The 17,924-nt window shown below is 41.8% G+C and overlaps 2 protein-coding genes across 4 annotated transcripts in view; both read left to right on the forward strand.

The window, feature by feature from the left end:
• The window catches only part of RPS6KB1 (ribosomal protein S6 kinase B1), a 54,445-nt gene extending 44,956 nt beyond the window's left edge, over positions 1-9,489 (forward strand). For all 3 annotated transcript variants that reach the window (XM_084492800.1, XM_084492802.1, XM_084492801.1), the window contains 3 exons: positions 2,178-2,235; positions 4,456-4,597; positions 9,199-9,489. The gene's annotated coding sequence lies outside the window, so the exon portion shown is untranslated. The remainder of the gene's footprint in view (positions 1-2,177; positions 2,236-4,455; positions 4,598-9,198) is intronic.
• Positions 9,490-11,803: 2,314 nt separating this feature from the next.
• MED13 (mediator complex subunit 13) overlaps positions 11,804-17,924 on the forward strand; it is a 56,589-nt gene continuing 50,468 nt past the window's right edge. Inside the window, exons 1-2 of the mRNA XM_084493569.1 lie at positions 11,804-13,935; positions 15,851-16,085. Coding sequence (XP_084349695.1) covers positions 13,870-13,935; positions 15,851-16,085 — 301 coding nt within the window. The 5' untranslated portion in view covers positions 11,804-13,869. The remainder of the gene's footprint in view (positions 13,936-15,850; positions 16,086-17,924) is intronic.

Here is a 17,924-nt window from a genome sequence, read left to right on the forward strand (position 1 = left end):
TGTTTGATGTCATTATGATATTTCTTCCTTGATTGTCTCACATTTGTGTACTTTTAAAAAGTTTTACATTTTTGTTTTTTTTCTGAACATTATGAAAATTGTACTGAGAGGAGTAAATTCATTTGCATAAAATTGACTGCAAAGAGCAATTAGTCCTTCATTAATATGCAAATTTGGTCCAGTGCAAATTCATCTATATATGAGGCTTAAATATGCAAGTCAGTCTTGCTGTGCGAGAAACCCAGATGCTTTTATTTACTTTGAAATTGAGGGATTTGGTTAATGATGTTGTTGACAGGAAAACTTGAATAAATTTGATGATCACCATCTTTCATATTAGACGAAGCCCACGGAAAAAAATTACCAAGTAAAATACCAATTTTATTTGGTAATTTCCTATTACCAATCTAGTAATAAAATGTAAGATACAAAGTAATAGAGTTAGATTTCCTAATGTAGTTATCCTGAGACTTAAACTGTTCCCCAAAGATAGAACCATTTTTCTTAAACTTTGTTTTTCCAGAGGGTAAAGACATCTACATAAGCTGTATGAATAACATACTGCCTGGAGATTTAATATTGGAAAGTTAGCTCTGTTGCTTGGTTCATTTGGAGAGAGTATATAGGCCTGGGAATTAAAAAGCAGGGGCTCTGGAAACAACTGTCATCATCGTCTTCCATTAATGATCTGTGTAAGTCTTCTCAAGGTTTGGTGCTGGGGCCTTTGCTCTGAAACCGCGGAGCCAGACTGGAAGTTGTCTGAACCCACAGCCAGTTATGTTTGGCTCACCTAAGCTCATTAATAAACATCTTTTCATACAACTTTAAGTCTTTACAGCCGTTAGTAATACAACCTTCACACTGCTATCACTCAACGTGGACAGGCTCTGAAAAGCAGGATTTTTCCTTGCCCGCAGACCTAAGATGTGGTGCGTCTGGCTCTTGTCCTCCCCAGCGTGCTGTGGTCCTTCTGGCACACCCAGGATTTCCATGGTTTTGTCCCTTACAGACACAGCAGTCTTCACTCTGAGTCGTGCAGCCAGGGTTCCCTTTGCAGTTGTCAGTATTGCTTCATTTGCAAGGAGAGTGTGCCATGAACATTTCCTCCGGCTTTTCTTCCCTTTTCTTTCTCCATAGTTCTCTCAGGCCTATATTTAGCTTTGGCATAAGCAACCTGGTCTTTGACTTTGGTCATGCACATTTGTGCCAGGACTAAATCTGGGCTTCTGTCTTGCCTGTGTGGCACACTGGCGCTTTTAAAATAACAGAGAAATGTAGTTTAAATGGACTAGACTCAGGCAATTTATAAAGCTCTAGTTGTAACTACCCGAGGACAAGTTAATAGATTATGCTGTTTGATTCCTCCGACTTCTTGGCACAGCTGTTTGGGATATAAATCCTCGCAGTGGTGAACGGTTAGTTTCCAAATCTTTAATGTGCTATACTCGGCAAAAAGTTCATAGAATGATGTTGAGGGAAGAAAAAATGTAATGAGATATTAAAATTGATGTGCATGCTCACCACATGCTGTATTCTTGCAGGTGAATCTAAAAGCAGGAAAACAGACAGGATGGAGTATTCAGGGGATCTATCAGACTACTAAAGGCTCTGGTTATCTTACAAGGGAACCTCTTCTTTCTTCCCATCACAATAAGGCATTGATAGCTGTCAGAATCATAGAAGGTATATTTGCAGGAGGTAATAGTCCAGGAGATGACAAATTGATTAAAAGGTGAAGTTTAAAAATGTGATGTCTTCTGAAATGTATTAATTTTTTTTTAAATCCCTGCCTTTGAGAACCTATAGTAGCTGGACAGTTTCTAGTACTGTTTAGGAACCTCCACAACAATCTTGGCTTTTTGGTCTAGCTCTCAAAAGGAGGAAAATATTAATTTTGAGGGTTTCAAAATGCATAAACAATAGGTATCTCAGCACAACCTGAGGTTGTCTCCTATCAGCTTTATAATCTTTATATTCTAGATAAATAAACACTTCAGTCTTGGAGTTTATTAGTCCAAAATATATTTATTACCTCATAAATTCAAACCCCTTCCAGTTAACATCTAATTAAACTGCAGTAGTGTGCAAGCTGTCTTAGGGGACATATTAATAATGAAATTATGTTGTGAAACAGTAATTACATGCTTTGTACATTCTTTTCCTTACTTTTTTTTCAGAATCTATGTGATGAGTGGGGCACACAGTGCTCCATTGTTTTGAGCTCCTCCAAACTCTGTAAGTATCCAAGTATAAGCAGATTTTTTTCCTCTTAGTTAAACGGAGAGAAAAGTTCGTGCATTTTTGCACTTGGGAAAGGGAAGGACCAATGCCACTGGCTAGGCACAGTTATGAAACATGATTGTGCAAGTAATTTCAGCTCATGTTTTCTCCTTAGTCTTTGAGGATATTACTCACAGGAATAAAACCTACTTACAAGATTTTTTTAAGGCAGTTCTTAACTGCAGTTGCCAAAATGTGAAGAAGACGACCACTTTATTTGCAAGAGAATATTCACTTACTGAACTTCACTGTTATGTAGATTTGAAAAAAGGCAAATGGTCTTAAAGCCTTTCTCAGGAGAGAGATTTACTTACATTTTTTTTTCAGTGGTAAGTGTACTTACTGTATTCTAATTTATATGTGTTTTTGGTTTTATCTGTGCTTGTGCTTTATCAAGGTTGTCTTTCCATCTTCTCGGAATACACTGATGATTGTGTACTGACACCATTTCCTTGCTAAGTTTTCCTCACTTACTGCAGAATAAGGTATTCTGAATCCCAGCTAATGTGCACTTCTACAATGAAAATGATTGCACAAGAGGCAAAACAGTTTGCACATACCTTCCATGTGTTCTTTAAGTACCCCTTTTATCTCTCTAGTTCAAGTACATCTGTTGAGTAATAATATGAGCATGTGACACAGCATTCTTGTTGACATAGGCTCTTGCTCTACCTGACAGAAGCAGGTTTTCATTCTCTGTTGTCCTTCCAGATACTGTAATGCAGAAGTTTGTTTTTTCAGGATCCATATGTAAAGTGGAACGTCCTGCTCTACAGCACCGTATTGTCTTGTAATTTTTACAGCTTTCTGGTTGTTTCATTGCAGGTACTGCTACTCTGCAGTTATCTGCATTTACGGGAAGGGCACTTTCCATCAATTTCTTCACTGAATCTTTTAAGTCTTTATGGCATGAGGAGTGTTTTGCCTTCTCCCTAGTTTTATGCTACGCAAAGTTCTACAGGGTCTGCAACGTTATTGGAATTGCATTGCAAAGTTACGCTTTGGTGAAATACGATAACATTCAGACTGTACCTAGTACTTTACAAACAACAATGAATCTTCCAGGAGGTTAGTCTTTTAAAGAAGACTTTTTTTTTTTTTTTTTTTTTTTTTAACTAAGCATGGTAGAGCTTTTGATACATGAAGAAGTAGAACCCAGGTTTGTATTGGTTGGATCATAAAGTTCTAATTTATCTTTAACATGGCATTAAGTAGTGGTGATAGGATTCAACCTCCAGCTAGTACTCCAACCCTATGTCTACTTTGCAGTTGCAACTTAACATTTCACTTGCCTTTTGCAGGCATTCTGGGACCAGCTTCAACATCTGGACTCTTTTATATTTCATTTTAGAGTCCTGCAAGACTGCTGCAAACAGAACAGTCCATTGTGTTTGAAAGCAGATAGTATTTCTAGTACTTAATGCTTTCTAAACCCAGTTGGTTTTGGGTATCTAACAAGAGTGACTCAAGGCTTTAGCTCCTGAGTGTATGAAAGCTTAGGGCTTCAGAGGAACGATGGGCATCTATCTTATTAAGCAATTGTTACAGCACTTTCCCTTCTGACCTGGTGATGGGTAGTTGCCCTTTCTGAGACAAATAAGAGTGAATTAGCCATCAAACAAAATAACATAAGTACAGTTATTACTTTTTCTGGCTTGTTATTGTAAAGCTTTAGGCTTGATATTTCTTGAACATACTTTCTTATTACTATTATTATTTCTCTGGATTTATTAGTGGTTAGTCAAAACCTGATACTTTCAGAACTTTTGGCAGTCTTATGTTTCTTGTGGCTATTGATGTGAAAAGGTAGTCCCCATGGCTGCAAAAGTGCAGAATGGCTAAAGGTGGTGTCTGGCTGATGCTATCACACCAAAGTGTATGCCACTGGTGTCTAATTTGAAAATTTGAAAACTTGAAAATTAGATGCTTTTCTAACATACTTCCTGATGTGAGTAAATTCATTACACAATACTCCCAGAGAGAGAGATGCTTGTTGTCAAGCAGTTCTATCAGATGAAACATACGGAAGAGTAATATTAAAGTCTAAAATTATTTTAGCTAATTTATAGGTGGGAAATCTGAAGATGAATTCTGGGAATGAAGGGAAAGGAAAAGGCATTTTTTTGTTTTTCTTGATTGTTTTTTCTCGTTCTTCTTCTCCTCTATATTTTGCAGGAATTGTTTTAACTCTGCAAGCTCTCAGTTTATGAAACATATTATGGCTGAAGATATAAAGAAGACATTAAAGCTTTTGCCCACTTACAGCTATTACTCTGGAGACAAACACAACTAAGAAGACAAATGTTATGAGCTACCTGTAAGTTCTGGTTCACATAACAGATAAGGAGTCAGAGATACTTCCGAACTCACAAATAAAATTTATTCTCAGTATAATGATTGAGCTCATTATCTGCTGCTCTTCCTAAATGTGAGGGAAGGAGTGAGATGCCCATATATTCTATATATAAACAGCTGTCATGTTTTCTGCATTCTTGTATTTGCTTAAAAAGTCATGGGTAACCAATTTAATTTGATGTGCAAAATATAATGCATGGATGAATTCTGATACATATCGCTTGCCATATCTGTGCTGTTATGAGAAGCAAAAACGTCCAGAAAAGAAATAGCAGTGAAAATCTTCCTGATAATTTTCTCATCAGTTTTTCTCCAAGAACTGTAGGCGGATTCTACAGACGTGTTTCCCCCCACCCTGAATGACAGGTTCTGTATGTCAGTTATTTTCTCACTGTCTTTCTTCCTGTGTTAGAAATCAAACCTATTTATCACTTCAGATGTGATCACTTCAGATCACTTCCCTGTAACCTCAATTATGAGAAGCTAATCTGAAACATTTACTTTTCTTTTTTTTTTTTTTTTTTTAAATAATTTAAATAACAGGCAAGAACCAGCAGCATAGAAGCATAGACAGATGTTATTGTAACAGAGGCTAGTGTTTTATAAGTAATAGCCTGGGTGTAATAAGACTTGTGGTCTTAATTAACTCGTACAATGTTTTTCAACACAACTAAAGTAAATAATTTAAAAATCTAATTTACTTGTCCACACACTATCAGCTTACTTTTTGCCTTACTTATTTTGGGTGACAAAAACCAAGCCAATTCTGCTTAGATTTCAGAGAATTTCTGACAGGGTAGTGTATCTATAGTTATAGCAAAAAGGGAAGTTTGCATGCTTAAGGAGGATGAGTGATAATTCTGATTAGGTGGAAAAAGAATTGGTCTGTGCAGTTTGATCTAATTCTGTGTTAGCGTATTCCTTTCTTGGAAATCTCTGTTTTTGCCAGAATATCCATCAGCATCACATAGAGTAACAAAATTTTGTTGTAATATTTCAGATAGTTGGTGCATCTTTTTTTTTTTTTTTTTTTTTTCTGGAAAGAAACAGCTGGATATTTTCTGTCATAATGTGACCAGTCCACCTCTGTTGTTGTCACTTTAATTGCTGTGGCTGTTTTTTTAAGTCCTCTACAGAAGGTCTTTGTAGTGACAAGTGAACAGTTTACGCTTCATAAGCAAACATAAAGAAAGCTGCTGCTAATTGGAGAGGGAGTAATGCAGTTATGATTCCGTCAACATTTAAGTTACATTGTTGAAGGACACATTTTGGTTGTGTTTATGTTGCCACATAAAGTTTTATTCAGGGTGAATTTGGTGGAGAAGATTTTGTAACAAAAAATACTAATTCTAGGATTGAAGGGGAGGGAGAGGAACAGAAGTTAAATTTTCTGACTCACATAAGTAATATTAAAAATCAGCATTATATTATTCTTTATTATAACTCTAATTATTATTATATTCTTATATATTGTTATATTCTTCTGTGCATGTTCTATCTGTAGACCTACCAGCTCTAAAAGTCTGGAGGAGCCTATTTTAAATCTTCTTTTTCCTAAATTACATTTCCATGGAATACTTGGCTATAGATGAATAATTCCGCAGTTACATGCCCCAATTTATTTCTTCTTAATGCATTTTTTTTTTCTATTTGCATCTTTTTTCTCAGGTGTCAGAATTTCTGGAGCCTCATTTTGAATAGTTTTATGAGGACCAAAGGTGCTTCCTTTTCCAGGTCTTTGGCTAGCTTGTCTTGTTTTATCAGATACATTTTTTTTTTTTCACATCTAAATGGGGAAATCACCGTTATTTACAGGAGAAGAATCATAGAGCTGACAGGGGTTCCCCCCGCAAAGCACTCTCTGTGTAATTGCTGAAGACATTCCAAGCCACTCTAACGAAGTGCACTGTCTGCCAGTCATTATGCTCTTCTTGGAAGACCATCTGTTGCATTTCAAATATGTAAAGGTCTGCTTTTATTTTTTGCACCAAACAAATCAGTTTCTTTATCTGACATGGTATAACTTGTGAATATGGACTAAAGGTAGTTTCAGTTGCAAAGTACAGGATGTTCTCTTCTGTTGCATTGTGAATGAAAGGTAGTCATTCTGCATCTCCGAATTCAAAAGACAAACATTCTGACTAAACTAACTTCAGTGCTTTTGAATTATTTCAATTTCTTTGGCAACAAATTATCAATAACAACAACAAAAAAGTCTGAAATAGATTTTCTCTTAGCTCAGCCATAAGCATTTTGTAAGATTTTTGCTTCTGGCAAATGAACCTGTCCATTGTAGTGGTATCCAGACTTGATATATACTAACATTTGAATTAAAATGATTTAATTTAACTAAATTCAATAGTTAGGTTATTTTTATCAGACACTGGTAAGTCAAAGAAACTTTCAGTGTTTTTTGGTAAATAATAGATTTTGAAGCTTGAAGTGCTAGGATCTTTCTTTTGACAAGCAGACGTCCCTTACAAGGATGTAATATTTGGTTGTAGAATACTTGATTTAAATGAATTAACTAGAATCCCTTCCGTGAGTAAAAGATGCAAGATCAGACATGCAGTGATTATTTGTTTTATTTTTTCCTGGTGCAGATTTAAAGAGTATGTATAGTCATTCATCTCAGATTGGAGACAATAAGCGTAGTATTTTCACAGCAGTGAAGTTCTGTTCAGAGCTTTTCAAGCAGAGAAATACATAAAAATTTCTGTCTGATTAGGGAGTGGGCCTATCTTTTTCTCTTTCCATTCTCCTTACTGCATAGTATCTGATGTTCTGGTCAGAAGTAATAATATGTTAGATCTTGAATGTCGGTAGCCTCAGAGATTCTGACAAGACTATTCATGTGCATTCATACATCTTAACCAAAGCTGACACTAAAGAGAGTAAGAATTCTCATATTCCTCTTTTTTTATTGCCATGCGTTAAACTCAAATCTTCTCTTAGAGGCCTCTGCTAAAAATGACATATTCATCATTTGAAAAAAAGCATTTTTGCAATATCTAAACAAAGCAGCCAAACATCAATATAGCACAGAGCGGAGTCTCCTGTGAAAACTCTCAGTGCAAATCTAAATTATGTTTTACACTACAATTATGGACAACTTACAAATGTTATAAGATTTGTGAGTATGTGACTAATGAGAAATAAACAGTCCCCCTAATCTTATCTCCTGCGGGAGTTTCGCCATTGTCACTTTTAATTAAAAAGTAACTGGTCTTCTAATTTCTTGAAACTATATGGCATGTCCTTATAGGAATACTTGGATTCCAGTAACTTGAGCTAGTTGTTTTCCGAGAAACACACATTGTGTAAAGATTCTGCTGTACCTTTTTCTCTAGACACAGTTATATATGTACTTGTAGCATCATGTTTGGGTAACTTAGCAAGGATCTCATCATATTGTTAAAGCCTGATAGACGTTTCTTTACAGCAATGATATTTTTAATCTTCTTTTTAAAATTGTTTAGTAGTAGTGCCTAATGCAGACTAGGTGGCTCTGGGCATCCAGCCATTTTTAGGTAGTTTAATTTGTTAAAAATTGTCTTTCTTCCCACCCAAGTCCCCTTGAAACCATTTGCAGAAGAGAACTGTTGAACAGTTGCCAATAATAAGTCCTGCTGAGACCGCTGTATCCTCCTGATAGAACTCTCTGTGCCAACTGGAGACTGGCTGGCATGAGTTTGAACTCTATACTACTTGATGTATTTGCTTCACATGGACCAATTACAGTAATTACCACCTCAGTAGCTGAAGTTTAAGCATTCAGTCTGCACTTCATACCTCAGGTTGTTGGCAATATGTTCAATCCTATAATCTCAATTTTCTTTGAACTAATTAAGTAGAAAATAAATACTGTGAAAAACTAGGAGAGAGTCTGAATGGAAATCAGAGGATAAATAATGTCATTGTTTTTCATGTTGCTATTGTCCTTAAGCTGCATTTCTTTCTTTTTAGTCTTTACTTCTAAAAGGTAGCATTTTCTTTTTAAGTTTGTCCACAGAGAGATTCACTAGGAGATGCTGTAGACCATTGACTTTTCATATTCAACAGGGGAGTCTCTTTCAGTGTGAATGAAAAAGCAATACAAACAAGAAGAGATTAGAAATGCAAACTATATATAAAATCCTGCTTTTTATTTTGTTGTTTTTCAAATAACATTCTTGTCAAAATAAATACATATGACTAAAGGGAAAAACTATCCATCCCTTGCTACTTTGGGATATATATTTCAGTGTGACTATATATATAAGAGTGTAAGGATTTAATACCAGGTTGAGTGACTACAGCGTTAACTGCCCAGTTCCCAACAATTCCATTGGTTTAAATCTGATGCAATGCTGATCATCTCACCCCCGCCCCCACTATCGTTCTTTCCAAAACACTAGTTAATTTTTAAATTGGAACAGTAGCTTTTTTTTTTTAATGGCAAAGTTTATATTACAGAAAGATTAACCTAAGAATGAGTACAAACTCGCTTGACTATATCATTCGTAATATGAATGCACCGCACAATGTATATACTAAAATTTATATTAAATTTTCTTCATGCAGTTCGCCTCTAGGGAGAAGAAGAGGGAAGGAAAAGGCTACATGTGACAGATGCTAATTATGCAGCTTAATGCACTTCTGGAAGTTGCAGAGATGAGAACTATGTAAGAACCTATCTGAAAAATAGAAAGCATATTTTCAATAACATTTTTTCCTTTTTTTTTTTTTTTTTTTTTGAATTTGCCTCCTCCCTCTTTTTTTAAGGAGGCTTTATTTCTCAAATAGCATGTACTGTAGGCAAAGGGCAAGCTATGTCTCAAGTCCAAAATTTTCCATAAATGCATATGACTGTTATCTGGTGTGTCTTTAATGTTATTTAGTGCCGCACGTGTAATTAGGAAAGCTGGTGACTTGAAGGTTCTGTAACTCAGATATGACACAGGAAGGGAATGACTCTTAAAACAAATCTCTGGTTGATTTGTTAGTTTTGTTTCCTCTTTCATCAGTGTTTTCCTCATTCATCATGCTGTATTTATGTTTACTGGAGAAATTATGTTCTGTGCTTGACTGTGCTGAGGTCCTGCATAGGTATTTATTGTGATTAATATGTAAGTATTAATGAACCGGATCTCAAAATGCACTTTACAAATAGGTAAAATGAGACCTAGAAGCTGGGTTCCTCAAAACTGTGAAGTGAATCGGTGCCAAAACCTGTGTTACACACTAGATTAATCTTCTCCTTGAGACACTGAAGTGTACTGTTTCAGGCAAAAGAGGTGGGTTCTCAGCTAATGAAAATTTGGTGTCATCCTGAAATCAAGGGGAAGACACGAGAGTACATTTGTTATGCATCTAGCCCACACTGTGTCATTTGACTGGATTTCCATTCCCACTGCCAAATCCCAGTTTTACCAAAAGATGCCTTTTCCTCTTAAAGAGAAAACCATACTGGTTCTTGTGTACTAGTGCCGAATGTTGCTTTCTTTTATTTTCTTCAAAGTGTTGGATTTCTCCTTAGGGAGGTGTGACTTAACATTGCCAGCAACTCTCTCTGCACAGTGAGATAATTGCTCTAATGACCAAAGCGTCACACCGAAACTTCAGAGGACCTTCGTGTGCCTCTCGGTGCCCACGGTGGTGCAGAGGAGTGGGTTCTGAGTGCCACTGCAGAGCAAATCGCTCTCACACCGTGGTCCTCACCACAGAGAAAACCATCTGTTCCACTTGGAAAGGGGCTTGGTTCCACTCGCCCTCCCCCCGCATCCCAGCTCTGGCCCCAGCTGCTGTGGTTCGATGAGCAGTGAGGGAATGAATCTCCTGTGTTAAAAATACTCTGGTTCTATTTAGATAAAAAGAAGAATCTTGCTTGCCTACACTGACATACAAAAATAGTCCTAGTGTGAGTAAATCTTCAAAGTTTTTCTCTGTGAAAATATCTAGCCTCACTTTTTTTTTTTTTTTTTTTTTAACTTGCCATACAAATTTATTTATAGAGTGTCCTTCTTTCCTCCCACTCTATCAAGGCAGAAGGTTGCCACTCATCTTGTTCATGAGTCCTGAAATAATTTGCAGGGCCTTTGAAACATCATCTTGTTGCATAGTTGTGATGCAATGTGCTGCTGTTGCAGGAACATATCACATTTTAATGTGAATGTCATGTTAGCTTAGACATTTAAGTCTTTACTTTAGGCTCTTTACACCAGTTTGTACTTTCACTCCAAGTTTGCAGTCAAAAAAATCTGCATATAGTAACTTAAAATTTTACATTCTACATGCAAACCATTGCATGAAAAATTAATATGTAATACGAGAGGATTAGCAAGTGCAATATACTTTCCAAGTGTTTCTTAAAAATAGCTTTCACTGACACTGTAGCATCTTAAGTCTGAATAATCTCAAATCTGTGCATATAGTAACAGAGGAGCCACCTACTGTGTCCTCATAAACTGCGTAACATGTAGCTGTGTGAAAAACCTGATTTCTGGAGTACAGTTCTGCTCCACAAAGCATGATGTCTGGGGGGCTATTGAAAGCATTAATGCTGACGCTAAATATTACTGCGAGCTTCCTAAATTTTTGCCTGTGTTTTAGAATGGCTCTAGGATCCTTCGTACGGAATTAATTTTGCAGGGCAAAGAGGAAGGATAGTGTTAAGTGCAGACTTCAGGAAAACTCTGCCAAGGGGTAGAAATTTGTGGTGGAGGAGCCAAGACGAGGATTTCTGGGAGGTGAGAGCCCACGGCCTTTGGCCTTTAGCTCAGACACGATGGATGCCCGCAGCACACCCCCTGTAAGCCACCGACACCGGGGGGTGCGGAGCGGGGACACCCTCAGCTCTGAGCCGGGCCTCGGGCCCAGCCACCTCAGGGCCTGTCTGTGGGAGGAGGCGGGCCTCGAACCCGCGTCCCTCTGTGCCTCCTCAGCGCCCAAGCGCGCGGCCCAGCCCGCCGCGCCACGGCCGCTAGATGGCGGCCTCCCAGCGGGGAAGGCGCCGGGCCCGGCAGCGCCGAGCAGGCTCCTGGCGGCCGCGCCGCGCCACTGCCCCCTCCCTTCCCCCGGCGGCCATGGCCGGGCGGGCCCCACGTGACGGCGCGGCGGCCAATGAGAGCGCGGCGGCGGGAGGGGAGAGGGGGGGGCGCCGACTCTCGTCCCCGCGGCCGCCATTAAAGCGAAAGGGGCTCGGAATTAACCGGCAGGAGCCGCGCCGCGCCCCCCGCCCCGCCCCGCCGCGACATGGGGGAGACGCGCTGAGGGGGGAGCTGGCCCAGCACCATGCCGCGGCCGGGCAGCCGCCGACAGAGGCACCGCTGAGGGGGAAGCGAGGAGGAGGAGGAGGGAGGAGGAGGAGGACGAGGAGAGCAGCGCAGCCGGCGGGGGCTTCGCGGCACCGACTCCGCCAGCAGCAGCAGCAGCCGCCTCAGCGGGGCCGGGCTTTGTGGGGCTGCCCCCCCCTTCCCCCGCCGCCCTTCCGCCTGACGAGACCCCGGGGCCCGGCCGCCGCCTCCCCCCCCCCCTCCCCTTTCCCCTCGCCCTGCCCTGCCGAGGAGGGGGCCCCGCCGCCCACCGCCCCCCCTCCGGCGCCTGAGGAGAGCGGGGGGCCCGGCCCGGCCCTGCCCTGCCCCGCCGGGGGGCCCTCGGGGCTCGCTCCCCCCCCCCGCAGAAGACACCGCTCCGTTTGAAGACTCTCGTTTTTATATTTCTTTTTTTTTTTCTTCCTTTTTTTTTTTTCGCCTTTATTATTATTATTTTTTAAGGGGGCAGCCCCTTTTGAAGGCGGCCCTCCCCGCCGAGCACCCCCCCCCCTTTTCCCTTTTCCCCTTTCCTCTCCCCTCAGCCCGAGGGGGGGGTCCTTGAGGGGCTTCGGCGGTAACTTGGCGGGGGCCGGGCCCCCCTGAAGAGACCCTCCCGGCCCCGTGGACTTTGTGGGGCTCCCCCCGGCCCCGGAGGACAGCTGGGGGGGGGGCGCAGCCTCCCCGAAGACACCCCGCGATCTGCCCCCTGCCTCCTCCCCCGAGCCGCCTGGGGATCGGCCTCCGGGAGCCTCCTCCGAGCCGTCCCCGAAGAGACTCCGAGGGGCGCCCGCAATTTCCTCCTGCCAGCCCTCGCCCCCCTCCCTCCTTTCCCCACGGAAGGATTTTTACCCACCGGAGGATATTTTGGTTTTACCCTCTCGACGAAGAGCCTTTTCCTTTTCGGGGAGGGGGGAATTTAATCCCCCCCGCCGGGCTGCTGAGGAGACTTTTGCGGCCTTTTTCTCTCAAGGAACACCTTCCCTCCCCTGCCCCCGCAGATGGTTTTTGGGGTACACCCCAGGAATTTTTTTCTTGTCCGGCCTTTACGAATTCTTCAGACTTGCCTTGCTTCAGGCCCCCGAAGTTTGTTTTTATGATTTAAAATTTTAATTTATTGGAATATTTTTTTGGAGCGGGGGAGAAGAATCTGCTCCCCCCCACCCTGTTGCCCTCGGACTCCGAAGAGACGAGCCTGGATTTTTCTCTCTCCCACAACCAACCCTTCCCAGTCATTCTGCTGTTTGCCCCTTTCTCATCTGATCACTAAAAGAAACGGGAGGAAGAGGAGGGAGGTTTTTATGGATTGATTGCCCCCATCGGATTATTTATTTTCCTACTTCTCTTGCTCGGCATCTGAGATAAGAGGAAGGAGGGATGTCAACTGATTTTTACCCCTAGCCCCCTGGATTAATTACCCCGTTTTTATTCTCTTGTTGGATCAATTACCCCTTCACCTCACCTCCTCTCCCTCCCCTCCTTATGCGAATGAGAAGACAAGAGGAACAGGGAGGATTTTGATCTTAATCTCCTGTCGTTGGATTACTTACCACCTCCCTCTTTCTGGTCTCCCCTTCCGTGGTGGCTTTGCCCCCCCCCCCCCATTTGATATCCAGAAGAAGAGAAAACGTTCCGAGTTTCTCTCGCTCGCTCTCTCTTTTTAAAAAAAATCGTTATTTAAAAAAAAAAAACCCTCTCTCTTACACCGCTCTCCTCCCGGGCTATTTACCCAGCCCCTATTTCGTGTGCGTGTGTGTGTGTGTACGTATGTAAATCCCTTATTTAATTGCATTATTATTTGTGCGTGTGCCTCGCCCCCCTCCCCCCGTTCCCTCGCAGTGTCTGTCTCTCTCTCTCTCTCTCTCCCTCTCTCTCTCTCTCTGTCTGTCTCTTTCTTTCTTGTCGGAGGCTGTGGGATAATGGCGTGTGGGTTGTGGCTGTGAGGATGAGTTCCTGCTTCGTGCCGAACGGGGCCAGCCTGGAGGATTGCCATTCCAACCTCTTCTGCCTGGTGAGTGCCCGCCGCCGCGCCACGGCCGCGAGTGGGAGCGGGAGGCGGCCGGGGGAAGGGGGGGCAGGGGCAGTGCAAAGCCAAGCAGCCATTTTTAGCAGAGCTTCTGCTGGATGAGTCCTCGGAGTAGGCCCTGCCTGGAAGCAGCCAACTCTCCCATGCCCCTCCGGTCCCCCCCGCCGCCGCTGTCTGTCTCCCGTCGCCCCTCCCTCCCCTTTCTTCCTGCCTCGGCGCTCCCCGCCGCTCGCCTTCGCCTTTCCCGTCCTCGCCCGCAACTTTTTTTTTTTTTTCTCTCTTTCTTTTTTTTTTTTTTTTTCAGCTTTCTCTTTAACCTTCCCAGCCCCGCCGCCCAGCCTGCCGGCTCTCGCCTCTCCTCGCTTTCTCGGCCAACTTTCTCCCCCCCCCCCCATCCCCATCCCCTCCGCTGCCATCCCCTCGCCTCCGAGGGCCCCCTCGTTTGCTGCCTGCTCCCAGCCCGGAGCTGTGCTGGCGGTGGTACGCTCCGGGAGGCACTGGTGGCTTGGGTTTTGTTGTGCACCATTTTGTAGCCTTAAGTGCGAAAGCCTTCGGATGGAGGATTTTTAAAATTTTTATTTATTTTTTTTGGTAGCTCCCAAACTAAATTCGATTCAACCGCACCGCGATGCGATTTCTGGTGGCCGTGCCGACCTGCTTCATCAGTATTTTATTTTTTTTTCCCCTCAATGCAAATTAACTAATATTAGGTGACTGCCTGGTATTTGTTATTCTCGTCATAAGTAAAAAGCTGTGCCAAGCTGTTGTACTGGTATTTTTGGAGGGAGGGGAATCTGGACAGCCTGAACATGTCTGCAGACTGCATCAGGCCTGCAGCTCCATGTTACTGGTGCGTTTTTAAACCTTCAAGTCTTTCTAGAGTATCAACTGTTGCAGGCTCCCTGCCTTTCCTCTACATTTCTCCTGAAGGTAGGAAGGCTGCCATGTTAGGTTTAAATGTTGCAGTGATCTTAGGTGTGCTTATTAGGAGGAAAAAATCAGTGACTTCTTAGCAAATGCCAGCTGGGCTCGGTCTCCCTTCTCAGGCCGAACCAAGGGATGATGCCTCCCCAAAGCACCTTAAGGTGCCTGCGCTCAAGTGGAAAAAACTTCGTATTAAAACTCAGTGCAGTATTGGCTTGTAGATAATCCAGGAATTGTCTCTTTCCCACTGGGTATGGTGGTAGCTCTTTCACTTTATAAAGTCAAATGAATCTTTGCCCAGAAGGGGATTTAGTGGATCATAGCCAATGATGTGTATTTTAATGAGAGAAACAGGATTTAAATTCTTAAAATGTGGTGTGAGAAATGAAAAGCGTGGTAGCTCAGAGTGAAATAAGTGCACTTAAGAAGCTTCCTGTGCAGGAGAGAGCATTTTACAATGGAGAAACTTGTGAAATTTTCTGAACTAGTAGGTGACTGGAAGGATGTATGCCTGAGTTAGATTTGCTCTGTTCCCCATATATCCTTAGATATCTTGGATTGTAAAAAGCTGTGTATGGATAAGCAGGCATAAAATGAGAAGCTATTTGCTAAGGCAAGTGCTTAAAAGATTGGGCAGTTGTAGTCTGCAAATAATTATATTGTCACTCATTTTTCATTTTTGTTTTAAATCAAATCTGACTTTTCTCTCTGTAATATTAAAGATGAAGGGAAAATGAACAGCTCTTGCTTTACTTCAGTTATTAAAAGAGATCTTAGAACAAGGTGCCCAATTATTTCCAGTTTATCTTCTAAGGTAGAGAAAGCTTACAAGTACAATTACTGTTAAGTTTTGTTGGACTGATCCTTTACTCCTTCCTTCCATTTGCCTCTTCCTGTGCCATCTTCTAGTTATAGCTGTGTGTTTCTGTAGGGAACGTACCCCAGTGTCTGACAGTTGTTCTCTTCTTTCCCACAGGCTGATCTAACTGGGATTAAATGGAAGCGATACGTATGGCAGGGTCCAACGTCTGCCCCAATTCTCTTCCCGGTCACGGAAGAGGACCCTATTCTGAGCAGCTTCAGTCGCTGTCTGAAGGCGGATGTACTCAGTGTTTGGCGGCGAGACCAGAGACCGGGACGCAGGGAGCTATGGATATTTTGGTGGGGTGATGACCCCAACTTTGCTGACCTAATTCATCATGATCTCTCAGGTAGGAAGAAATAATAACTCCTTTTAGTCAGTGAAAGGATGCAGTTACTCGGGACGTTCTTCTGCCAGCCGTTACAAAAATCTGTACGAGATAAACCGTTGTCTAGAGATAAGATAAATGTATTCCTACAGTCTACAACTTTGATTTTTTATGGTGATAGTGGAAAGAACTCTCAGAAGAGCCAAATTATTACAGCAGTACGCTGATCAAACAACTGCTGTCTGTGCTTAGGTGGTCTTGGGCTGCTAGATTATCAAGAAACAAGTTTTTGCTCTCTGCTTTTTTTATTTTGGGAATAAATAAATAAACACAACCAAGCAAGTAAGCCTTTAAAGAAGGAGCTGCTCAAATTCAGTCTTCTTGCACCCAAAGCCGTGCCTATGATTCAAAAAGGATGCCTTAGACATATTTTGATCAGATCTCCTTCATTGGCAATTGGACCTTTCAAATACTAACCCCCCTTTTACTGTGTAATAAAAATTGTAGAGAACCGGGCAGCTCCTGAACCGTGTGGAGTTGTTTAGATTGGAAGTCAAGTTGTTGGTGAGAAGTCCTCAAAAGGAGGCATCTGAAACTAGCTTATTGGTTTTGTGCAAGAGTCTTTCACCCTTGTACTTTTATGATTTATCTCTCCCTTTTCCTGTGCTCCAAACCTGTTCTTGCTTTAAAACTTAAACTTGCCACTTCTGAAAGACTGGCAATATTTGTATTTCTCAGTATTGTTGTGTTTGAAACTTGGCACTTTATTTTGAAAATGTTTACTTGCAGTGTTATGAAATTAAGCTTTTGAACGATCTGTGTGAGTCTTGTCGGTGAGACTACGCTGATTCTAGAGGAAAAAAAAAGTCACATTACTCTAATTTCCTTTCAAATAATGTACAGTATTCAGGTTACTGAAGTGTAAAATGAGACCCAGGTTTGGTGACCTGGTAACCAGAAATTGTTAACTCTGTCTGTGTTTGTGGATAAGCTGAAGAACAAATACAAATTTGAAGTGCCACTGAGGAAGCTGACTTGAAACAATTTAATAGCGTGTGGGATTTTCGTACAAAACAGTATGATCTGGAAAAGAATTGACGTAGTAAAATAATGTTTATTTTGTTTGAATAGTTGACTTCAAAACTGGGATGCTTCTGGTATTCCTGTTTGTCCTGGAAATAAAACTTTGCATCTGAAATGTTACTTACATTGTAGGTTGCTTGATATTTTATTGCATTTATGGTTTCCTTATTTTTGCCCTATGAATAACCTCAGTCTTGACCTGCAGGGCACATCCTTTATATGGCTGAGATGTGACTTAGGGCAGGCCCAGGCCCAAAATAGCATTTAGCCTAAGCAAAGACCAACGCTTATGTGAAGGCATCTGTGTAAATTTTGTGTACTGTTGGCCGATGGGATTAAAATGAGACGAGTATGTTCCATATTTATGTGTGTGTGTTTAAGATCAAATACAAGTTAAGCCATTTGGAGACTGCCTTTCTGCTCTAGCTGGCCATCAAAGTCTTGTTTGAACAACTTTCTTTGCGTTCTTTCTTGAATCTATCTAGTAGCGATTTAGTACGAAGGTGCCTCTTGAGAATAGCAGCGTTTTGTAGCTGAACTTTCAGATCAGTGTGTGTTTGTATTTTAGAGGTTTACACTTCCGCACAGGTAGCTAAACAAGCATCATACTAGGTGGGTGTCAACTCTTAACCTCTCCTTGTGTCTAAGGGAGAGCTACTAGGGGATTAGAGTCTCCCAAGCATGTCTTTGCAATTGTTTGGGGTATTTTCTTTGTTAGGTCACCTGTGGATGTCTGCACTTCCAGAGAGAGGCTGCTCTGCGTGTCTTGCTATTAAG

This window comes from Aythya ferina (genome assembly GCF_964211825.1).
Source record: "Aythya ferina genome assembly, chromosome: 19".
NCBI lineage: Eukaryota > Metazoa > Chordata > Aves > Anseriformes > Anatidae > Aythya > Aythya ferina.